The sequence below is a fragment of the Micromesistius poutassou genome (genome assembly GCF_964030765.1).
Source record: "Micromesistius poutassou genome assembly, chromosome: 13".
NCBI classification, from domain to species: domain Eukaryota; kingdom Metazoa; phylum Chordata; class Actinopteri; order Gadiformes; family Gadidae; genus Micromesistius; species Micromesistius poutassou.
The window spans coordinates 2,362,069-2,383,971 of record NC_140283.1 but is presented as its reverse complement, the minus strand read 5'-3'; the positions used below and the strand labels follow the sequence as shown (position 1 = coordinate 2,383,971).

Genomic DNA, 21,903 nt, shown 5'->3' with positions numbered 1-21,903 from the left:
TTCTTTCTGTCATTATGATTGAATCTTTGCCAAATGTCTCGCCATCTCTCCTATTTTCTCATTCTGAACCATTATTATTATAAACTGCAACAGACCACCCAACTAAATAGGTTTCTTCTGAAGGTGACATTGGGGATTTAATTGAAACGAGGTTTGGCAAGATGAAAAGTGTTGAAACAGAGTATTGCATTTTTCCTTTTCTTTAAATCATTGTGGTATAAAACCCATGTTATTTATATTTTAATTTAGAACAATAATGCTTAGAATTAATTACTAGTACTTACTGGTAATTAATAAGTATTATTTTTCTAAATGAAAATATAAAATATAGAACAATATTAATGTATTCATTGCTATCCAGTGAAATTATTAATTTAGCAGGGTGGCTGAACACTTTGCAAAGCACTGTATGCATATCACTCTCATAAGGACAAACGTTTGTGTATATTCTCTGTATTTTATTGTGGCCACGTCAATATCTATAAAGAAAATAGTGACCAAAATCTTATAAAAATGAATTTATTTTTTTAAGGAAACCATTGGATAACACAGAGTACAACAGTAGTGATCATTCAATTGTCAATAAAAGTACATAAGTACAATCCCACTAACAGGAAGTTGGGAAAAAACTTGATTTCAGAGCATCCTGTCAACAATTTGCCGTTGCTGCATTCCCTCCCCAAGACGCACACCCCCCGATTAACGTGATACACTTGTATAGAAAAGTGACAAGATTTAGCTTTAACTTACAAAGGGCTGGCCCGCCCTCCACCACCACAAGAGTGCTTTAAGGTATTAACAACCAAATACAAATCTTCTCCAAAATGACCATGCCATTATGGCTCTGCATTCAGCTGAAACGTTGATAGCCTTTACATTATAGAGCATTTAAACATTTCATTTTCAGCAAGATTTCCTCCCAAATATAAAAAGACTGCACTTAACACAAACAACTGCATTTATGGAGTAAAACATCACAGAAATATAGAAAAAAATAATGCAGGCGTACAACCGAAGAGCAGATGTGTAGCATCGACTGAACAAAACAGCAACGTTTTTCATTGCTCTATAAAAGCGCCCGGATTCAAAGAAATACATACTAAAGTTTAAAGTTAAGAGAAACAGACGTAAAAACCGTAAGGAAAAAAATAATATGTACACATCATTTATATACACAATAGTGTGTGGACAGCCAAGAAGGTCCTTATGTTCCAACACATGACATTCAATTTTGTCTAAAATCCAAATGGGAGCGAAGACGAAACATCTCCCAAAATGTTATTTTCTAGGAAGATCCCAGCGAAGTGTAAAGGTCTGCTGAGGCCCTCCGCTCTAGTGATTTCTGTTTGTTCAGAGTGCACTTGGGAGTGTGTTCAGAAACACACAGGTGTTTTTTTTTTTTTTCATGTGTGGTATTGTAAGAAATGGCGAATTTCTCTTTGCAAAGGATCTATCCATTGTAAAAATGAGTCGCGGTGTTCCTATGACGATACCATCTTGTTGCGGAGTGTGTCTTGTTGTGTGTTACCCATCATGCACTTCAGTCAGGGGGGAGAAGGTCGTGCAAGCGAAAATGCTGTTGAATGTGTGGCCTGACGTCCTCGTTCTGTAGGGGAAAGGACAACCATCAGTGGAACCGCTAAAAAAATGATTATTATCAAATTTTAAAAAACATTAAAGACAATACACATACCAGCTCCACGAGTTTCTCAAGGAAAGGAACAAGCTTCAGAAGCTCGTTGTCATTTCTGTCCACAAACCAGCTCTCAATAGGGATCCCATTGGAAAGCTACAATTAGAAAGGAAAGTTCAACTCAGTTTCAAAGAAAACTACATTTGCCCAAATTAATATTCCCCCCAAAAAATCTATGCTCAAAGGGTTACCTGATAGGCAAAGGCTTGGGGTGAGTTGTCTATAATAATGGTCTTTGAAAGGTCTCGTCCAAGAATGTTCAAGTCTTTGATGTAGTTTCCTTGCACACACACACAGTGCTCTCGGAAGAGTCTATGTCTGCCGTTCAGAACAAAAGCGTTTCAGGACATAGAGTAAAACCAGACATGCTTTGTAGCATTCAAGATACACAGCGTCATTATGATTTAGCATTACACCATTTTAGATTAGCCTTCATCTTATTTTAAGCACTATTTATCAAACATCAAGATTTTTTCTCATAATAATCATTGGTTATTGGTTGATATGTGCATAATTAAAGCCCCCCATTTTCATCACTAGGTGTGAGATTGACAAGCCAATATAAGTCGTTTTAAACCTGGCTCTGTCCCTCATGTAGAACTGGCACATGGTGGTCAAACACAAGCTGCTTGTACCTCAACTGTGGAGCTTGACTAACCCAAAATGGGTTGTGTATTATCACTGCAATATTTAACATCCAACTGAATCTCACCCCAACTGCAGCAACAACCAAAAGAACAACCATCAACAAACAAGGGCCGATGGTATGGTCCACCAGCCCCTCGAGTCCCAACAGGGCCAGATGTTCACTGACCTGACCAGCTGTTTCTTCGGGTCCAGGATGTTGAGCAACTTATCGGCATACACCTTTTTTGAAGCCGTGAACAGGATGATCTGTGAAAGAGCAGAAGGACAACACATGTCACTATGTGAACAAATCTAAGAGGTTAACAAATGCGCATTTTCTAAAGGATTACACATTTTCTAAAGGACACTCACCTCATACATTTGGGACATACGCTCCAGGAACTCACGGAAAAAAGGCCGTAACCGAACGTACACCTTCAGCGGGAAGAAGAAAGTGTCAGCGAGAGCCCAACAGGGGAATGTGTGTGTGGTTGGAGTACGATCCAGGGCATCACGTACCTGGTAGATCACGTCCTGAAACAGCACAGGGAACGTCAGCGCGGCGTCCTCCAGCTCGTTCAGACTGCAGTGCACCAGCGTCTCGTCCTGAAGACCACACAGAAGCCTTATCATGAGGACTACGTGGCATAGCGGCTGGAGTAGCAAGCTAGGGTACCTCACCATACAATACGCAAAACAACAAGCCCATGATACTGATGATAACGCGATTCTGTGATCATCAAAATCTAAATAAAGTGAGACAATCCTATAACGATACATCACGATATATGTGGTATATATGTCTAACGGTGAATACAAAATGACCGTGAAAAGTGCTGGATTCCTGTCTTAATTAATGCTCGTCTTAATACTCTGTGGCTATAGTTAACTTCTGTCAAGTTTCCCTCATTCGTGTGTTGAGCGCCACCTGGAGGGCCACTTGATCAGCTTTTTTGATCAGCGCTTTTGGGGTTCTCAGATCAAGCTATTCTTAGCCAATATCGGCCGATCGTGATCGAGTCCGGCGTCAGAGAATCTCTAAAATTTAAGCAGATATTTTCTGTCTAAATCGTTATGAATATAGCATAAAAATGCAAAACATTATCTTAAAACGAAGAAGGGCGCCGATATCAGCGTATGGATATCAGCGTCCCACCCCTATAGCGAGCTGCTGAGAGTTAGTTAGTTAGTTGGTTAGTTGGTTAGTTGGTGTTAGCGCGGTGCTCACCAGGTCCAGCACCAGGGAGAACTCGGGCGTGCTCCGTGTCTTCAGAGGCAGCGCCGGCTTGCGGGTCAGCTGCTCCTCACTCAGCGGAGGCACGTGCTTGATAAAGAAGTAACTGAAAGAAACAGAAACATCCAGAAACATCCATCGTTGAGGCTCCAATAAGTTTATACGAATTAAAGAATTAAATAATTGTATGTTATATGATTGATCACACATTAACCCAATCCATAAAATGCAATTCAAATAAAAAGGGGGCTGCAGGAGCCTTTGTTTTCATTCACAAATGTTTTTTTTCATCATCAACTCTAAAAAAGTCATATCATAATAGGGCTGCACGATTATGGCCAAATGATTATCATGATTATTTTCATCAATATTCACGATTATTTACCACAATTATTAATTTGATTGACAAATATTTTTATTGAACAGTCACGTAAACATAACACTGCTTTAACATCCGTGATCCATTGTGCTACATTCCTGCTAATGTACAAATGTTGCATACATTAGGGATGTTGACGACTCAGTATTTTGTGAGTCGACATGTCAGAGTCATGAGTCGACAAATCGATTGTTTTTTGTTTTTTTGGCCCCGCAGCTGCAGCAGTAGCGGAGCTCAAAGGATCTGCTCTTTCCTTTAAGACAGCGGCCCGCCCGTCATATTTCAAAGGAGGAGCACACCAATAATGCATTTTTTTTATGAAGTTAATATAAATGATGATAAACAAATATCACAGAGCATAGAGCAGGATTGTGAACGTTTACAATGTCTCATGTAAATTCACAATAGGCAAAATGTGTCGGCGTCAGCCGACTCATTTGAATTAGGATATTGATGCTGCACTCAGCTATGCCCCAATCTTCAACGGCGGCTTGCAGGACGTTAGCCATGTATTCCGCTGTGCCTCTCTGGCATTGAGCGGGTCTACAGGATCGCACTCTGCACAACCCAGTTAGTGAAAAAGTGAACGGCCACGGTCACATATGACTCCGTAGTCATCGCTGTCCAAGCATCGGTGGTGATGGCAACTTTCTCCACTAAGGACAGGCTCTCACGTAGTTTGGCGACATGGCACGGTGTAATCTGGCTCAAGAAATGCGATCAGATCGCGGAACCCCTTCGCCTCGACTACGCTTATGGGCAGCATATCTCACTTTTAGCCTTCATGCATTCGTCATACTTATATATTTTGTGGTATGTTTTCAGGTGGCTGAATAAATTAGTTGTGTTGCCTTGCGGCGCTGACACAACTCTATGGCACTCTGTGCATATTGTTTGTTGCTGGTTAATATCGCTTGCGCTAAATCCGAAATATTTCCAGATAACGGACGATGATCCGCGACGAGGGACGAGCTCTTCGACTTCTGCTGTGTCAGACATTTTAATGTTGTTTCTTTTCTTTTAAAGTATTGGCTAAGCCTTGTCCAGACTCCCTCCAGTAGACTCCATTTCAGGCTTTGCGCCGCGGTGCAGTTTGTGCTGGACTCACGCAGACAGAGCGTGTAAATGAGCGCTTGGTGTGCTTTGCAGCGGAGCCAGAGCGTAGACTGCATGGGCGGTCACGTTTATTTTTTATTTAAAATTTTTTTTGCAGAGCATGCATTTTAAATATTGCGCAATCACGTACATTTTATCGTGGGAAGCCAATATTGTCATCGTGATAAAAAATTTATTGTTTGCAGCCCTATATCATAAGCATCCCTTCTCTAAGATGAATAATAACCTGCTGCTCTTACGGATCAAACACCTCCCAGTCCTCATCGTAGGAGACCTCTGGTGCGGCTGCAGGCAGCGTGTGTGGATAACTGCCGTCTGGAGGACAGCCTGGTGCTAAACAAAGACCAGGAGGGTACGGGTTACCCACGGGTACAGTAGTGGCATCATGTATTACTCTATCCTCTAACACAATAGGTAGCACATGACAGAATAACATAACAGTGGAACTTCAGGAAATAAAGTAAAGTAATAAAGTATAGTTTTTAGATCCAATTAATTTTTTTCTTTTGTTCCACACTTTGTAAAGTGTCTCTTTCAGACACTGATGTACGTAGGGGGTACCTGGCAGAGGGGTGGGCACGTCGTTCTCCGTGACTATCTCCCCTTCCTCTATGGTAGAGTCTGGTGTGACCTCGGGCTTCTGCTCCAACACCGGGGCCAGAGTGAGGCCCTCGGTCGACGTCAGTGTGCTACTTTGAATCCCTTCCACCTGCTCCATGTCCAGCTGCTTCAGAATCTCCTCAGCCTCCATCGCTTGTCCAGGGGCGTCTGTGGCTGTAGAGAAACACAAATCGCTGGCGGTTGGTATTTTATGCAATGTATATTTTAAGTTTGAAATCGAATAGCATTCCGTTAGGGTTAGGGTTAAAATAAAACGTGATATTGAAGCGTTAGAACTGTGCTGAGGTGCAGAAAGGTGTGAACCTGTCTTGGTTGCTGGTGAGAAAAAGTTGAAGACAGGGGAGAAGATGGTTCCAAGCAGGGTGGTGCGGGGGGGGCTGCTGGGGGCCTCCACATGAGGCTCTAGTTTACCGTTGGCTTTACTGAACTTACTGTTGCCAGCCATCGTCACTGAGGAAAGACAGCAGACTTTAATTTAGAGCCCTCTCTCCTCAATGTTAGTCCCCACAAAGTTTCCCAAACCTAAAGATCAATCCAACATTTAAAAAGTGGACTTGAAATACTTAAGTGTCCCAATTTGTTTCTTTAAATGTACAATATAATTTAAAATACGGTGTGTGTATATATACCTTTACTTGGGGTTTTCCGGCAAACTCTTGATCTGCTGGACAGACCAGTCTGTGGCGTGGATGCGATCAGGTCACCATCTTTAGTACAATCGATGCGACTCCTTTTGGAAGGTATGTCGGGCTCTACCTGAAAACAAGGCATCGGGATATTTTATGTATATTAGAAAAAGCACTTACTTTTAACACTATTTAAATCAAGAAATTAGCCATTTTTATCAATCTGCTCAAGCAATAGATGACAGCCTTACATCCTTAATAGGGATCGACCAATATGGATATTTTAGGGCCGATACCGATACCGATTTTCTTTCATCAGCCTTAGCCAATAACCGATACGCTGATACCGATTTTCTTGAGCCGATATTTGGAGCCGATACTACTCTGGAAATCCAGAGTTCTCGTGAGAGCACAATTTGAATTTGCTCACTTTGGGAACAAGCAATATACTCACTCCCCGATTCCCCTGGCCCAGAACATTAACCAATCACATCAGTGTATCTGATATACAGTATGCGGGCCAAAAGCGTTGCTGTTTTACCGACCAGATACGGCAAGAGTCTTATCTATTGGTCTTATCTATCTTATCTATTATCTATTGTATCTATACGTCACCCCTTGTATTCTTCTGATTGCTCGTAGTGTTATCCAATTGCGTGCAGTGATATTTTGAAATGCATGCTTGGTGCCGCCCCTCGAGTTGGGCTGTTTTCATTACTCGTTTCCAGACCCTACAGCTTTCGGGTGTGGGTCTGGACTTCCAGGCTAAGCCGATACTGCTCTTGCTCCCTCAATTTACATCATAAAAATGACACAATGATGATAACAAATGTTATAAGTCTCAATTAAAAAAATTAACATTTATTTAACTGTCTGTAAATCATGGCGGAAAAAAAGTAAAAATAAAATAAAAAATAGGCTAAAATATATATATATATATATATATATATATATATATACACACACAGATATATCTGTCGATTACTAATGCTTAAGACCAAATTATTCTGTCCAATTAAGTTCTTTAGTATATGCTGGTTACATTTCAATTTAGACCTTTAGAGGGCATACAAGGCCACATTATCCGATATATGTAAAATAAGAAAAAGGTTTGAAACTCTGAAAAAAGGGACCAGAACTAAAACAATTAAATTTATAGTTTGTTAATTCATATTTCTCTTCAACTCAAACAACGATTCAGCAACGAACACAGTGTGGGTCTATCAGGTTCTAGACCAAGTGCCAGCCTCAAACCACCACCTCGTCCCCTCACCTTGACGGCATTCCCACGGATGAACTTCTTGATGGTGGAGAACAGGCCTGTCTCGTTCTTCTGCATCTTGCTCCTACTCCTGGCTGCGGACGGCTCCACTTCACAATGTTTGCGCTTGGCCGGGGACAGACGGCTTCCACGGCCCACAGTTGGCTGTTGAGGATCTTTACGCACCCTCAACCTCATCATGCTCCACCGTCACATAGAAAAATAACCCTGAAACGTCACAGATAGTCCAGGTTAGAGACCTGGACGATACCCTACTTTAGATTAAAGGTTGACACATTTGGCCAAACTAGAGGGTCAGTTTGCAGCAACACACTGACACACAAGCTTGGGCCTGCATAAACAAGTGCATAACGTTACACTTAATTCACACCTTATTCATTGGAATGACCAAGACATCCATATACAGGATAGGGATACTACGATATGTTTCGTTTGAAGTCACGTTTCCATTCATAAATTGCTAAATTTGCCAGTGTTTCCTGTGGACTAGAGCAAAGATAATATACACAACTAAATATTCCACAACCATAATTACCAATGACTACACCACGCCAAATACCATTTAGTTAGTCAGTTAGTTTAGTCGTGTTGTGTTTACACCGAAATGAGCATTCGTTAGTTTTGACATAATGACCGAATGCACTGCCGTTTATTTTGCGAACACGAATCCGGATTGTGAGACCATAACAATAACAATAACACAACGACACGCAGCAGAAACGCATGGCGCGTTTGTGATGCGTGTCGTTGTGTTATTGTTTTGGTCTCACGATCCTCTGGTGACGCAACATGGGACGGATGGTGTCCCATTAACATCACGATCAGGGATGGAGAAGCCGTTTCCATCTGATCAATCGTGTCACATGTGTCATCGCCCCTCACTTAGCGGCGTTCATCGTGTACGTGGTAATAGCAGCCACATTTACATTTAGGGGGTTTTGCTGACGCTTTTATCCAAAAAGACTTATGGTGCGTTCCAGGCAACCCGTAACCCGTGTTTTCACAACCTTCTACCCGTGAAAGTGCCCTGGAACGGCAGTCAACCCCGCAACTCACTACCCGTGAACTCGTACCAGATCGATGTACTCCCAGTTCCAGCTCGTGAATCACGGGCTAAAAAGTGTCCCTGGAACGCAGCATCAGAACCAGTCATTCACACAGCGGGGTCGGCGGACCACGCAGGGCGACAGCCAGCCCGTCAGCAGCGGTCAGGCTGAGGCGTCTTGCTCAGGGACACAACACCCCGCTCGCCGCCCACGGTCATACAGGCAGGTGTGCGCGGTGCCGACCAGATGTTAGAGGCTGTGAGCTGCTGTTTGGAGCTACTGCTAGCCACCAGGGCACCAAACCTCAACGGGAGCGCAACAGGCAAAAGGCCTCGACACCACAGGGATCATATTTCGGGGAATCGTTTCCAGGTGATCTAACTTGGCGTGTCGACGCGATACAAAGGGTGTGATTGACAGGTGTCGCTGTTAACGGCACGCGCCAGGCGTTGAGATCCGCTCCTCGCGCTGTTTAAGATTAGCTAGACCACGCCCCCTCCGAGTCCACACGCAGGGAGCTAACCTAGCGCGTTAGCATTTAGCAACAAACACACAGGCTAGCTCTGGGAAACGGTTTGTTTACTCGGTTGATTTCTTACCGGTGATCTGCTGAACTCTTCAGACTCGACGCAGGCTGACAGCTGTGAGCCTCGACCGGGGGGGCGGTGGCTGGGTCGGGCCGCGGTGGTCGCTGCCAGCTGTCACGTTAGCTTGTTAGCTCTCTAAGCTAATCACAAACCAGCCATGTCCGTGGACGCCATTTCCCGCCTCGCCACAAACATCGTTCGCGTGCTGCGAAAACGCGACACGCGCATGAGAACGTGGCAGAGCGGACTCGTGCACAATGTCTGCACAACTGAGCGCGCCTCCGGGACCTACGCGCATGCATGTTGCGCTCTGGGGTCAACAGTTCTGACATGAATCAACACACATCTGGGCATGCTGATAAGGGGATTGTAGTTGTGCTGTTCGTTTATTGCAATGTGTTTTAATGTTACATGTGGTTTTATAGAGTTGACCATTCACTGTTTCGGTAGGACTTGGACTTCAATATAATTTCAAACCCATCTCCTATGTAATATGATTTTTACACCAGCTATTATGATTACTGCATGAAAATGGCATTTAAAATCATTGAAACATGAAAAATGCATTGAAAAAAATAATTGGAAAAGGCACAATGGGAAAACGGTCTTCATCACAACAATGTGAATGTCACATACACATCCAGAGTCAATTCTTATTTCATTCCAAGGTGAAGCAGTTTTCTGTAGGGTCCTGGTCCCCCCCAAAAGCCCCTAAAACCAAACGGAGATAAACATGAATCCATGAAGGTACAGGCTGTGAAACTCTTTGACATTTATCAACGATTACGCGTTTGGCTTCAGGTGCCGGGGTACGTACTTGAGCAGCCCGTGCCAGTATATGTGGGGCATGAGGTCGGCCTTCATGTGGTACATGATCCTGCTCTCCTTGCCCTGGTCCACGGGGAAGGTCTCCAGGGGCTGCCCGCTGTAGTCGAACTCAGCCAGAACCACCGTGGTGTAGCTGGTCACCAGGGGACAGGATGTGTAGCCGTCGTACTGTGAAGAATGAACAGACGTCGATATGATCAAATAGTATTACTGTTGATCACTTTCATCCAAAGTCACTTAGTGAATTCAGATAGACGGGGAAATCGGGGAGAGACCCTGTGGGAAATAAAAGTTATAATACTTTACAATAGTAGTAAAGTTCTGATACTTTTTAAACTTTTAATTTCACTCACCTTTTTATCAGGCTTCTCGTTTTTCAGGACCTTGCTAATAGTTCTGTCCAGGATTGCAGTCTGTGCAGCTGAAAAACACATTGAGCATTATGTTTCAGACCATTTCATCCTCTATTGATGGGAAATGAGAGACTCAGAATGTTAGGATATATCAAACCAAAATATAAATCTGTGGATACTGACGATACCCACTTGAAGGCTAAGAAAATAGGTAAAGCCTTTTTATTTCCCAATCCACTCAACTAAATAAACACATTATAAAAAGTAACTAAACAATTTTTATTCTATTTACACCCCATAGATGGTAGGCTAATCCTCAAGCCTTATCCGAGCATATGTTTATAAACTACCCTTCTTTATCTTCTGTCTACAGACACCAATTACCGTTAGTCACAATGTGTACGATTGAGCCGCTCCCCAATCCAATAAACTTGGACAGTGGGCATGAGGCATTGGGCATATAGCATGGACTAAATAGAAGGAATGCTGTGTACATGTAACCTGATCTCAAGCGGATAGTTCACCAGGCAGGGACCATAATCTATATCCCACACACCCTTCCAAGTTCCATGGGGTGTGTTGCACAGTTTTAACAGTGATTCACTGGAACATATAACTTAAATTACTGTAATCCTGTGCCAAACAGGAAACAAATCAAGGTTATAAGAAAGTTAACACACACACACACACACACACACACACACACACACACACACACACACACACACACACACACACACACACACACACACACACACACACACACACACACACACACACACACACACACACACACACACAACGTTATCTTAAGTACAATTGAGGTCATGAACGATTATTATGACATACCCACAGCAGCCGCGGTTTTGGCTGTTGGTAGGTTAGTGCAGTCTCCAATGCCAAACACGTTGGGGTACGTCTTGTGTTGGAGGGATTCCTTGTCCACATTGAGCCAACCAGCCTCATCAGCCAATGAGCTACTTTTGATCACCTGAATCGGCCCCATTGGTGGCGTGACGTGAAGCATTTCATACTGAAATAAAACAAAAAAACAATACTAACGTAAAATATGATATGTCAATTACAAATGTTCAGTTTAATTGGGAGAAAGCAGTGGTGGAAGAGCACCTGTACAACATTGGTTTCACCAGGATTGTCCAGATTTTCGAACACAGCCTCCCGTTTGTCGGCCCGCACTTCAATGAGGTTCTGCCTGTGGTTCACTTGTATGTCCCGGCTGCTCACTACCTCCCACAGAACGTCAGCGTACTTCTTGACCCCAAACAGCACCGGTAGTGAAGTGTTGTATATTATTTTGGCATTTTCCCTTTTCCCTGTCTTAAATTGGAACATAAACAACATTAGCATTTCATGTACAAAGTGCCCATCTCTCTATGGTCACCCAAGTTCAAATGAATGAAACATTAGGTCACCTTTCGTAGGTAAGCGTCCGCGAGGTACATGATCTTCTGTGGAGCTCCTGCACATTTCACCGGTGTGTTGGGGAAGGTGAAGACGGCGTTTCCCTCCTTGAAGTTCTGCAGAGCTGTCCATGTCTTCTCCACAGTTTGGATTGAATAGTTTGAGCCAATGTTTGGATGGTCAAATGCCTCCGGCAGACCCTTTATCTAGTTAATAAAAAAGTATTAATTGTAGACGCTTCTTGACAGAGTATTTTTTTAATGAAGCACGATCATGGGAAGACACAGGCTGCATTTACCAAGCATCGTTTAGGAAACAATGAACGTTCATGACTTTTATAGGCCTAAAAGTACTAAGGATACCAAGAAACACACACAAGACAAAAAGGGTTCTCATGGTCTTATCTCTGTACGGTAGAAAAAGGTCAAACCAAAATGGGGTTCTCACAGTTTAATCTGAGAGTGTTAACGATACACATCTTTGTATCGCAGTGGTGATACAAATGCAAACAAAAAAAAAAATTGAAATAATAGTCAATTAACTTAAAGAGAAATGTTACACTACCTTTTCATAATGGAGTTGGATACCGAGAGCAACAATCAAATACTCGTAGGATATCTGTTGATTAAAATGGAAGATTGAAATTAATGTGAATTTTTATCATATATTTAAGGAACTGTCAAGCTATATTGAGCAATTCTCCAGATGGAGAAAGAAACTAGTGACCGACCATAAGGAAATTTAACCATAGTCCTACCTCTTTCCCATCGTCTGTGATCACGGTGTTTGAGTCTGGGTTGATTTCCTGAACTCTGGATTTCACCCACTTAACTCCGGACGGCACAACGCTGGCTGTGGGGCGACCGGAGGAGGCCACCGTTTTGGCCCCAGCTCCGACCAAGGTCCAGATGGGCTGATAGTAGTGGGTCTGGAGAACGAGATTGCTATGTTTATGTTTTCATCTTGGTAAGGGTGAATCTGAACAGTCAAAGATCGGATTGGTGAAGAATAGCTCTTTGCCTCAGCAGGCTCCACAACAGCCACATTATCTGCTCCAAACCTTCTCTTCATCCGAGCGCTCATTGCAATGCCCCCACTTCCCCCTCCAAGCACAAGCATTTTGAAATGCTCTTTAGCACAAGTCTGGCTGCTCGTGTGGAGGTTGGAAATGCCGATTCCTTTTGGGTAGCATTTCTTCAGGCGATACAAGGCGGCCATCCTGTGAGAGATGAACACATTGTTGTTAAGAGTTTCTCTTTACACTGGTTTTAATAATTCTGTAATAGATTAAAGCAGTTGTGATAGAAAACGTTCTCTTCAAAATGTTACAACACAACAGATAGGCCTACAATGCAACATAAGAGTTTACCCAATTCCCCAAGTCATACATTGCTTCCGGACATTGGTTTGTTAATCCTACCTGCCATAGTTTAAAAAAAATTGATCTTGAGGTATGACACTATAGTTTAGGCTTTCTAGACAATTAACCAAGGCAGGTCGTCGTTGGCTACTTCAACTGTAGTCTACTTTGTTGTGAAAGTGTACTAGCTCTGTTGGCAGATGCATTCTGCTGCGTACTAAGAGAGTTCATATCCATATAGACGGAGAAACGATTGGAGCTGGATTTCCGACAATCTGCACCATGGATTTTTGAAAAACGTATATGCCAATCTTGTTCTTATTCTGCGGTTACATTTGGTTGTTAGGTCTGTACTGGGAACAAGTATACGACAAAGTGTATTATTATGCACCAGCAACTTATAGCCTAACAAACGGATAAAGATATTTTATGCATAGTAGGAGGAAGGAATATGAATAGTATGCATGAAAGATCTTAGGGTATGGGGTATATATGGCTTACCTTGTGTGTGGCTTTCTGCGGAAATAAGGAGAATGACCCACCTGACACGGGTTTAATGTCCCAATCTGTGGCGCATTTTGTGTCGACAGAACGCGGCGACGGACTTGGTTGCAGACCTTCCCATTAATACGCCTACTGACCCGCTGCTACTCAAACCCTGATCCACGCTAACTAGGCAACACCGGCAATACTCAGAACGTCCACAGGGGGTCGTCAGGTCGTTCTTTTATTTTTTAATTTTAAGGGCTACCTAAGAAATTGAAAAGACCCAAAATGAAACTCATGCCAACTACTTAATTTTTATGTAATCTAAATTGTTCTAACCTGTGGCGACTCGATGTGCTCAACTCGAGTGCCTTAAATGTACCCATTCATACACACACTGACGGATATAACCATGCAAAGGAAAGGACACTAAATATAAATCCCCCCAACCCTATCCCTTTTCAATAATGTATACATTAATACCTTAAGATGAACACCATTACCTGATTTGTAATTAGTAAACATGAGGATCTTAAGTAAACTATACTACACCATTAGTTAATTAACTGTTAGTTAATGCTTCTTACTTACTTGTCCTACTTCTTACTACTCATTTTAATAAATGGTTAATCATGATACTCATAATGTTGAGTAAAAAAAAGGGTTGAGCCATAGTTCACAAGCAGCATGTTTACTGAAGGTAGAACTAGATGTTTACCTAAGGTGAAACACCCACAGCAGCGGTCGTTCAGCTGTCAGCTGGTTAGTGCTGTCTCCAATACACGTTGGGGTAGGCCGCTACTTCTTGTGTTGAAGGGATTCCTTGTCCACATTGAGCCAACCAGCCTCATCAGCCAATGAGCTAATTTTGATCACCTGAATCGGTCTCATTGGTGGTGTAACGTGAAGCATTTCTTACTGAAATAAAACACTAAAAAAGACTATTTCAATGTCTGTACTATTTACTTAAATCTTCATAGTTCCTAAAATAGGTCAATATTGTGGGAAAAGCACCTGTAAGACACGCCGGGATTGTCGAGATTTCCCAACACTGCCTCCTGCTGGTGGGTCGAGGTTCAGCGAGGTTCTGCCTGTGGTTCACCTGTAGGTCAGGGATCTTCACTGCCTCCAACAGGACATCAGCGTACTTCTTGACCCCAAACAGCACCGGTAGTGAAGTGTTGTATATTATTTAGGCGTAAGCCCTTTTCCACATTGGAACATAAATAAAAATGCGTTCATAAAGTGCCCATCTCTTTAATTTCAACAATGTTCATCAAATAATGTATTCATATGCTTTTGGAGAAAAGCAACTGTCAGAGCTGCATTGACCAATTTTCAAGAGACAGAAAATGACAGACAGATTGACCATAGTCCTAACTATTGTTGTCCCGGTCGGGGGCTGGCGGGCAGCAGGAACAAAGAGGTAAAGATCAGACAACTCAGGATAGGTAACAAAAAGGGCATTTAAGTAGCACATGACAAAAACAAAGAGCCGACATGTGAAGAAAAGAAGTGACCTTGTATAAATGGGGAGAGAGTGGTCAAGGAATGAGGTGGAGGTGGGAAGATAGACAAGGACACACAGGTGAGGGACGAGGTGATAACAGGCTGGAGCTGTAGGGGGAGGGAGGGAAAGTGTCTGAGGACATTTGGTGGACAAGGGGGGAATGAACGCTAAACCAGATAAAGACAAGACTGATCTGATGGCGCATTCTATTGGCAATCCAGGCCGGTCATTCCTTCCAGGATTTATATTTATAGACCGAATGACACGTCTGATCTGAAGCGTTTCATTGCAGCAGTCAAAAACATGGCGGCGCGCCGTAAGGTTGTTTTTGTTTGCATGGTTGCTGAGCAACGGAGTGTGCTGGTTCAAACCAGAGCCGTATAAAGATATAAAGATATTTCTTTATACGGCTCTGGTTCAAACGACTTTAGGCTACAACGGGCTTGCACAGACCTTTTTTCTAACACAAATCAACAGTGGAACTAGAAATGCCATTAGAAAGTACTTGTCGTTGTGACGTCGATTCTTCCGACTCGGTCCCCCATGAGTCTGCAACCAGACACTCTTGCTCAAACTTGCGAGAGGCGATTCGTCTGCTTTTCTGTGCATATGGTCTCAAATAAATGCGGACATAAGACACCCCCCTCAACAAATCAAATCGTTGCACTAGTTGATTGGAATTACCACGTGGAATTTCCCACGTGAGAAATGACATAACTCCTTTCAAAGAGTACAGGAAGTAAAACGTACAGGATACACATATTTTTTATATAATTATTTTAATCTCATCTCTGAAGAATATGTTTTCTTAATTTCCCAACAACTATAATTACAGTAAAAAAAAAAAAACAGTCCCTGCAAAAATTATACATTCTTAATTCTTATACATTCTGTAAAATAACAGTCCCTTTAATTTGGTCACAGTTTATAGATTGCATCTTCTTATCACCTTTTCCACAATGATACTTCAAAATAATTCTCCCAAAGGATTTGATTATTAATCCAAGCAATTGTAAACATGGTGTGAACAGCTCTACTCCTGGATGAAGACGGTGGCTCCACCTCCTGGCTTTGACACAAACAGACTCTGCTTCTCCATCGCTGCCCTGCGGGGCTCAGGGGCGTAGTACGTCTCCCTCACCGTTCGTATGAATGACTCCACCTTGTCACTGGGAACCATGGAGACCGCACACCCCCCCCAGCCAGCCCCCGTCAGCCGGGACCCCACCGCACCCGCCTTCCTGCTCCCCGGACAACAGAAAGGATACGCATTTTTACATGGTGTCAGACCAGCGCATCAGCGAGAACACAGACCCTTCATATCACCAGGTTTACGCTAGTGTTACCCAACCATGAGGTCATATTTTTTAGGCCCTGTTAGTTCCTGTCCACACGGGTGAAAACTATCTTTTCCCCTCCGTTTTGCTTGGCAGCGTTTCAGGAATTTCTCCTTAAGGCCGGACTCATTGCAAAAATGCAAACGCTGTAGAAACGCTGTAGTACATATTCAAGGCCTCTATGTGGCGCTGGTTCTCCACCAATAAAAGAAGAAGACGAGGTCGGAGTATGCGTATCAAGCCTGCGCGCTGTATACAAACATACAGTCGAGGAGGAGAAAGCAGTTGTTAAACCTTGTAGATTGACCAGAAAATACCTTTTAATGTATAGTTAGTAATTAAATTACCAAGGGGCTGAATTTAAAGCTACAAAAACGTCATCTTTTGTGTATCAGGCGTCCGAACGAATCCTAACATGAAAATGCATAGGGACGTTTTTCTCTTTTTCACCCTGGGACCTGGTTTCAAAAATGTGCGTCGTCGTCCGTCTGGACGGTTGGCCCAAATGCACTTCAGACTTCTGAGTTTTCACAAAAAAATAATTTCCGTGTGGACAGGGCCTTATATGACGTATGTGTACATGTTTTACGTCTGCTAAACTAGAAAAATCTAAGTCCGAACCAGGGGGAGTATTCCCGGCCACCGAGAACGCCCCTCAACAAGCATGTGAAACAGCTTGTTTGCGCTCTAACTTTACTTCTGTAATAGTGTGCAGTGAACGTTGCTGAAGTGCAGAGGTCGCACCTCCAGGTTACCCGCAATGTTTACAAATTCTCTGGGTTTTGATTTTGCCAACGCACACGCAAAGTGACTGACCAATCACAGCAGACTGGGCTACTCTGCGGGCCTTAAAGCGACATGATTTTTGCAGAAGTTAGCAGTGTGAGAATAATAATGGGTATTTTTAACATACAGGCATGTAACCCTATTCTAGTAGTACCCCCAAATGCAATTATTTACCATAATGAGTTGATTATGTAAGCTTGCTTAAAATCCTAGGGGCTACAAAAAGTGACTTTACTCACAAACAAATGTCGACCAACTGGTCCAGTTCAGGACAGCTGCATTCGTACAGGTCTCTGCAGCTGGCGTGGCTCTGCTTCATCAAGTCTCCCAGGAGAGCTATGGAGTCAGCGGGCTGGGAATCACACACACTCTTGAAGCACAGGACCCGTGAGGCCTCCCCATACACATGCCTGGCCCGCTGGTACAGCTTGAAGTGAGTGACTGCAGAAGACACAAGCAGAAACAAGGGAAAGAACACATTCTAAATGCTGGCCTTGAGCTTAGGCCTGGGCGATATGGCTGAAAGACATATCACGATATAACTTGATCATATTGATCGATATCGATAACTATTGATAATTTTAATGACCTAAAAAGACTAGGAATTACCATGCTGGATATAAACACTTCTGTTTAACACTTAATGTGACCTTCCACTGGTCTTCATTGATAAATACTCCAATGTCGATACAATACAATGAAAAACACTCAAATATTGTAAGTAAGGAATTTTGTAAGTATGGAACCGTGTTTGTGTAACAAGCCCTGCTGCTAGATTCGGTGGTCCAGTCTCTTATCGATATATATTGAACATGTTTTATATTGATCAAAAGTCTATTATGATACGATAATTTATTGTTTTATCGCCCAGGCCTACTTGAGCGTCATATGAAAGGCATTAAAAGTATTCGAAGCCTCTGGCGATGCTCCTACCATGTTGTGTGTTTGAGCTGAGCAGGTCTGTACTGAACTGCTCTGGGGTGATACCCAGGGCATGGCAGATTTCATCTCTGCTGTACGCGTCAGAGTGCAGCACCTCCTCTACCAGGCTCAGCATCTCCTCCAGAGAGGCCCCCAGCTCGGTCTGCACCTGGGCCAGTTTCACCAACCTCTTCCACTCCAGCCCCTTCACCTTGGCCAGCATCTGCATCGGCCCCAGGTACTCATTATACTGGATCAGCATGTCGGCTACTGATGATATGATATACCCATTATGAGACACATTATAGGCTTATGCATTTCTGGGACACCTGCTTTTACGCATGTATAGTTGTTGTTACCATTACGCTCACATTGGTATATTTAGGGTATCAAGAATATAATACATACTCTGGATACATTACATTTGCATTTAGGGCAATTAGCAGACGCTTTTTATACAAAGCAATGTACAACGGTCCCAACACACATTCACATACCGACAGCAGAGTCAACCACACAGGGCGACAGTGTCTTGAGGTGTCTTCCTCAGGGACACCTCGACACTCAGCTAGGAGGAGCCGGGGTTGAACTAGCGACCATTCTCAACAGAGGATCGTACCTTTGTGGCTATCCGACACTCCACCACACGGATGTTGAAGTGAGAAGAGGCCGCCTTGTTCATCTCCACGCAGCAGTTGGAGATCACGAACACGGCACCACCCGGAAGCTGGACATCGGTGGCTCGCAGCGGGTTGAACTCAATCAGCTTGGCCTGCGATGGGTTCCATAATGATAAGAGGGTGCCACCCTGATTACATATTACTTTAAATTAGTCTTAAAGGGTACACACTATGTAGAGAAGTTAACTACCTAGTCTTAGGCTATTTGTACAGTTATGTTCACATTTCAGATTGAAGTGCCTTCTCAGATCTAAATGTTTGAATGCTTTCGAGCCCTGTGCTGGACTCCAATCCATAGAGACCTGAAAAAAACACCTGCTCCTAATTAATGTTTATGTTTTTCTATGTTTTACTGGCAAAGATGTGGTTAGCAGCCATGCAACCCTTCCATATTTCTGCTGCTGTATGTCAAATGAGAATACTTTATGTGGAAACTGATTTTGTACACACGGTTCCTTTCTCTGCCAGAAACGAGATGGACTGGTCCATTCCCCCTCCTTCTGTTCCAATGTAACGCTCACATTTGGCACAAATTTCAGCAAGTGCCACCTTGAGAAGTAAACACATAATCATGCTATTATAACAGCTATGATGACACACGTTCAATTGTTATTTAAATCAAAGCAATCACAATCAGGCTTGTGTCAGACAGTACCTTGGAGAGGGACTTCTCATTGGCCTCCATTGTTACCAGGCCAGCACAACACACTAAGGCACTAGAGCTGGACAGACCAGAGCTGGCTGGGACGGTCCCATCAACAACACACTGCATCCCAACCAAACTGGGGAGGCTGACGTTCTCCTGGTGGTGACAGTATTACGGGAAAAACGTTTTATGTGGGATCATTGCTGTGCATGAAACAAAACAATTGATAGATGTAGTATTACTGTATACATCCTGGACTAAAGTAAACAATCAAACATGAATTACCTGAATGCCTTTGACACCACAGAGAAAGTAATAGTGCCACTTTGGATTGTCTTTGTCAATGTCAATTTCTTCTGTGCAAGACACTCGAAAATCCCTGTCAATATAAATAAAAACATTGCTCATTTGATATTTAATTGTATTCATATTTTGACTTATGAATGAATCAATGAATGAAGGACATGGAATTTATGAATGTACTTTATAAATGTATGCATTACTTGTATTGAGGATTTGTATTGGCCAGCTCTATTGTCCCAGAATCATTCACTGAGACAGCTGCAAGAATACTCTGTTCGATGGCCATGGGGAGTACAGAATACCCACAATAATCAACATGCTCCCCTGGAACAATGGAGAAGAAGTTGGAGCAGTTCTATATCTGGACGGAGGCATACCACCAAAAGTACTGACATTGTGATGGATGTTATTCGAATCTGAAATACCTATGAGATTAACCCTTCCTGGAGCATGTGCATAGAATTTGGGAGATTTTCCATACTTTTTTTCGAATGCATTTTTCAACTTTTGCAACCTGTTGAAAAAAGAAAACAAACGACGTCGTGCATGAATACAAACATAAAGATCAGCGAGCACTGCAACATACTTCCCCCTCTATAGAGAACTGACAGTATGTTGCTACCTGTCATTGTCTGCAAAGTTTGTTTTGAGGTGTGGTGGGTTTGAGTCCATCTTCACTTGTTCAGCCTTCCCCTAAGCTGCAGCTTTCTTTCTACAATATATCAACTGTCTGGCGGTACACCTTTTTTTTTAATGGAAATATCAGCTGATGGTCACACGGCATTCCGGATGCGACGGCACGAAAAGCTGACGAAGAATCATCTTCGTGAAAACATATGCGTCACAAATGCTCAGGAGAATCATCTATGCGCAAAGAAACGCAAGTTGCAGCGATATCCCGCATACAACCTGGTACAGTGCAGAAGCACCCAAAGGCTATTCTACAGTTCCTTATAAAATCTATATAAACAGAATCAAATCGTATCGTAATAACCTCTTTCTTATTTAGATGGAACACAAAGATAAAGAGATTATTCAGAGTTCGCATTGGCTACGGACTAGTATAAGTAGGCCTATCGTTAATATCAAACGATTGAATATTTAAAAAAATATTTAACTGTCTTCTTGCAATAACATATATACATTGGTCGCCGTGTGTTTAACGTCCACTTATTATTAAGTGGATGTTATTTTTCTGTCACTAATGGCGCATTCACATCGGGGCCAGATGGTGCGTTCATGTCCTGGTGATAACGAGACGGCTCGCCAGTGATGACGCTCACCTTGTTCCCGACAGCGACCGTTCATGTGCACTGCGTTGGGAATCTGAGAGCGCATCAAGTTCTTCACAGCAGGGTTTTTTTATCCAATAAAAAACTGAAGAACTAAACAGAGGGTTTAAGGGCAAGTGTAGCCTTCCATACAGTGGCAACAGAATGTGCTTCTCATAAATAAAAGCAAAAGGACAATAGGTGATACATATAGGTGATAGGTGGTTACAAGGAAATAAAGGCGTGCGAACTTGAAACTGATCCTACTAAGTTCTGTTTAGTTCTGTTAGTTCTGTTATCGGATAAAAAAAAACCCGCTGTGAAGAACTTCTAGATTCCGAACGCAGTGCCGACGAGGTGTCTCGTTATTACCAGGACCCTGAACGCGCCACCAGCTGTCGACGGTCGTCGCCGTGGTAACCACGCTTTACCGCGGTGGACGCCCGCGAGTTTTCAAAGGAGACGCGCTGGTCTTCACTTCCTGAAGCTAGCTCTGCTGCTAGCTCTTAGCTCACACAGCCCCGCACCATGACCGGGGTTTACTCAACATTAACACGCAGCAACCGGTGAAATTACCACCTTCGCTGATCCGCATACGTTTATGACTACATCTGAAGATCGCGTGGCTATTTATTGCGGAACGATCACTTTATTTGTTTGTTCGGCTGCGTTGTTATCGCTACGGATGAGTTAGCTCACCAATAGCTCCTTCAGTGTTGTGCGCTTTAAATCCGATGACAACAATACAACTTTAATAATGGCATTTTAACTTACTAAGGTGAGCCTATA

General features: G+C 43.0%; 3 protein-coding genes across 5 annotated transcripts; all 3 read right to left on the bottom strand.

Moving 5' to 3' along the window:
* Positions 1–564: 564 nt before the first annotated feature.
* ctdspl2a (CTD (carboxy-terminal domain, RNA polymerase II, polypeptide A) small phosphatase like 2a) lies at positions 565–9,392 on the bottom strand. 2 transcript variants are annotated; one of them, XM_084477706.1, is made up of 13 exons: positions 9,224–9,392; positions 7,570–7,817; positions 6,300–6,426; positions 5,974–6,120; positions 5,611–5,823; positions 5,289–5,382; positions 3,549–3,660; positions 2,840–2,926; positions 2,693–2,755; positions 2,508–2,587; positions 1,885–2,011; positions 1,694–1,789; positions 565–1,606 (listed from the first exon to the last, which is right to left on the bottom strand). In XM_084477706.1, the coding sequence occupies exons 2-13, from the start codon at positions 7,756–7,758 to the stop codon at positions 1,541–1,543; spliced, it is 1,401 nt and encodes a 466-aa protein (XP_084333832.1). In that variant the 5' UTR covers positions 7,759–7,817; positions 9,224–9,392; the 3' UTR covers positions 565–1,540. The 2 variants fall into 2 exon arrangements, with proteins under 2 accessions (XP_084333832.1, XP_084333831.1); XM_084477705.1 differs by having other exon boundaries at positions 7,570–7,785.
* A 178-nt stretch (positions 9,393–9,570) lies between these two features.
* sqor (sulfide quinone oxidoreductase) lies at positions 9,571–13,815 on the bottom strand. 2 transcript variants are annotated; one of them, XM_084476861.1, is made up of 10 exons: positions 13,717–13,815; positions 12,835–13,033; positions 12,572–12,742; positions 12,379–12,432; positions 11,826–12,020; positions 11,521–11,730; positions 11,242–11,425; positions 10,393–10,460; positions 10,029–10,207; positions 9,571–9,922 (listed from the first exon to the last, which is right to left on the bottom strand). In XM_084476861.1, the coding sequence occupies exons 2-10, from the start codon at positions 13,030–13,032 to the stop codon at positions 9,865–9,867; spliced, it is 1,317 nt and encodes a 438-aa protein (XP_084332987.1). In that variant the 5' UTR covers position 13,033; positions 13,717–13,815; the 3' UTR covers positions 9,571–9,864. The 2 variants fall into 2 exon arrangements, with proteins under 2 accessions (XP_084332987.1, XP_084332986.1); XM_084476860.1 differs by having other exon boundaries at positions 13,676–13,802.
* A 2,137-nt stretch (positions 13,816–15,952) lies between these two features.
* On the bottom strand, positions 15,953–20,626 carry galk2 (galactokinase 2). The gene is made up of 10 exons (XM_084476725.1): positions 20,466–20,626; positions 20,269–20,357; positions 20,044–20,167; positions 19,826–19,919; positions 19,550–19,696; positions 19,345–19,443; positions 18,834–18,986; positions 18,227–18,437; positions 17,533–17,734; positions 15,953–16,411 (listed from the first exon to the last, which is right to left on the bottom strand). The coding sequence occupies exons 1-10, from the start codon at positions 20,513–20,515 to the stop codon at positions 16,204–16,206; spliced, it is 1,377 nt and encodes a 458-aa protein (XP_084332851.1). The 5' UTR covers positions 20,516–20,626; the 3' UTR covers positions 15,953–16,203.
* Positions 20,627–21,903: the final 1,277 nt, after the last annotated feature.

Excerpts from the sequence above, each read along its gene's own strand:
- galk2 (XM_084476725.1), bottom strand. The coding sequence starts at position 20,515 with ATGGACTCAAACCCACCACACCTCAAAACAAACTTTGCAGACAATGAC. Across the intron at positions 19,697-19,825 it reads GTGGTGTCAAAGGCATTCAG|GAGAACGTCAGCCTCCCCAG; the intron begins GTAATTCATGTT and ends TGTCACCACCAG. Across the intron at positions 18,987-19,344 it reads TTCTGGCAGAGAAAGGAACC|GCCAAGCTGATTGAGTTCAA; the intron begins GTGTGTACAAAA and ends AACCCATCGCAG.
- ctdspl2a (XM_084477706.1), bottom strand. The coding sequence starts at position 7,758 with ATGATGAGGTTGAGGGTGCGTAAAGATCCTCAACAGCCAACTGTGGGC. Across the intron at positions 2,927-3,548 it reads TCTCCCTGGTGCTGGACCTG|GACGAGACGCTGGTGCACTG; the intron begins GTGAGCACCGCG and ends TGTGGTCTTCAG. Across the intron at positions 1,607-1,693 it reads TTGAGAAACTCGTGGAGCTG|AACGAGGACGTCAGGCCACA; the intron begins GTATGTGTATTG and ends TTTCCCCTACAG.
- sqor (XM_084476861.1), bottom strand. The coding sequence starts at position 13,032 with ATGGCCGCCTTGTATCGCCTGAAGAAATGCTACCCAAAAGGAATCGGC. Across the intron at positions 11,731-11,825 it reads CGGACGCTTACCTACGAAAG|ACAGGGAAAAGGGAAAATGC; the intron begins GTGACCTAATGT and ends TTCCAATTTAAG. Across the intron at positions 10,461-11,241 it reads CAAAACCGCGGCTGCTGTGG|CTGCACAGACTGCAATCCTG; the intron begins GTATGTCATAAT and ends TGTGTTTTTCAG.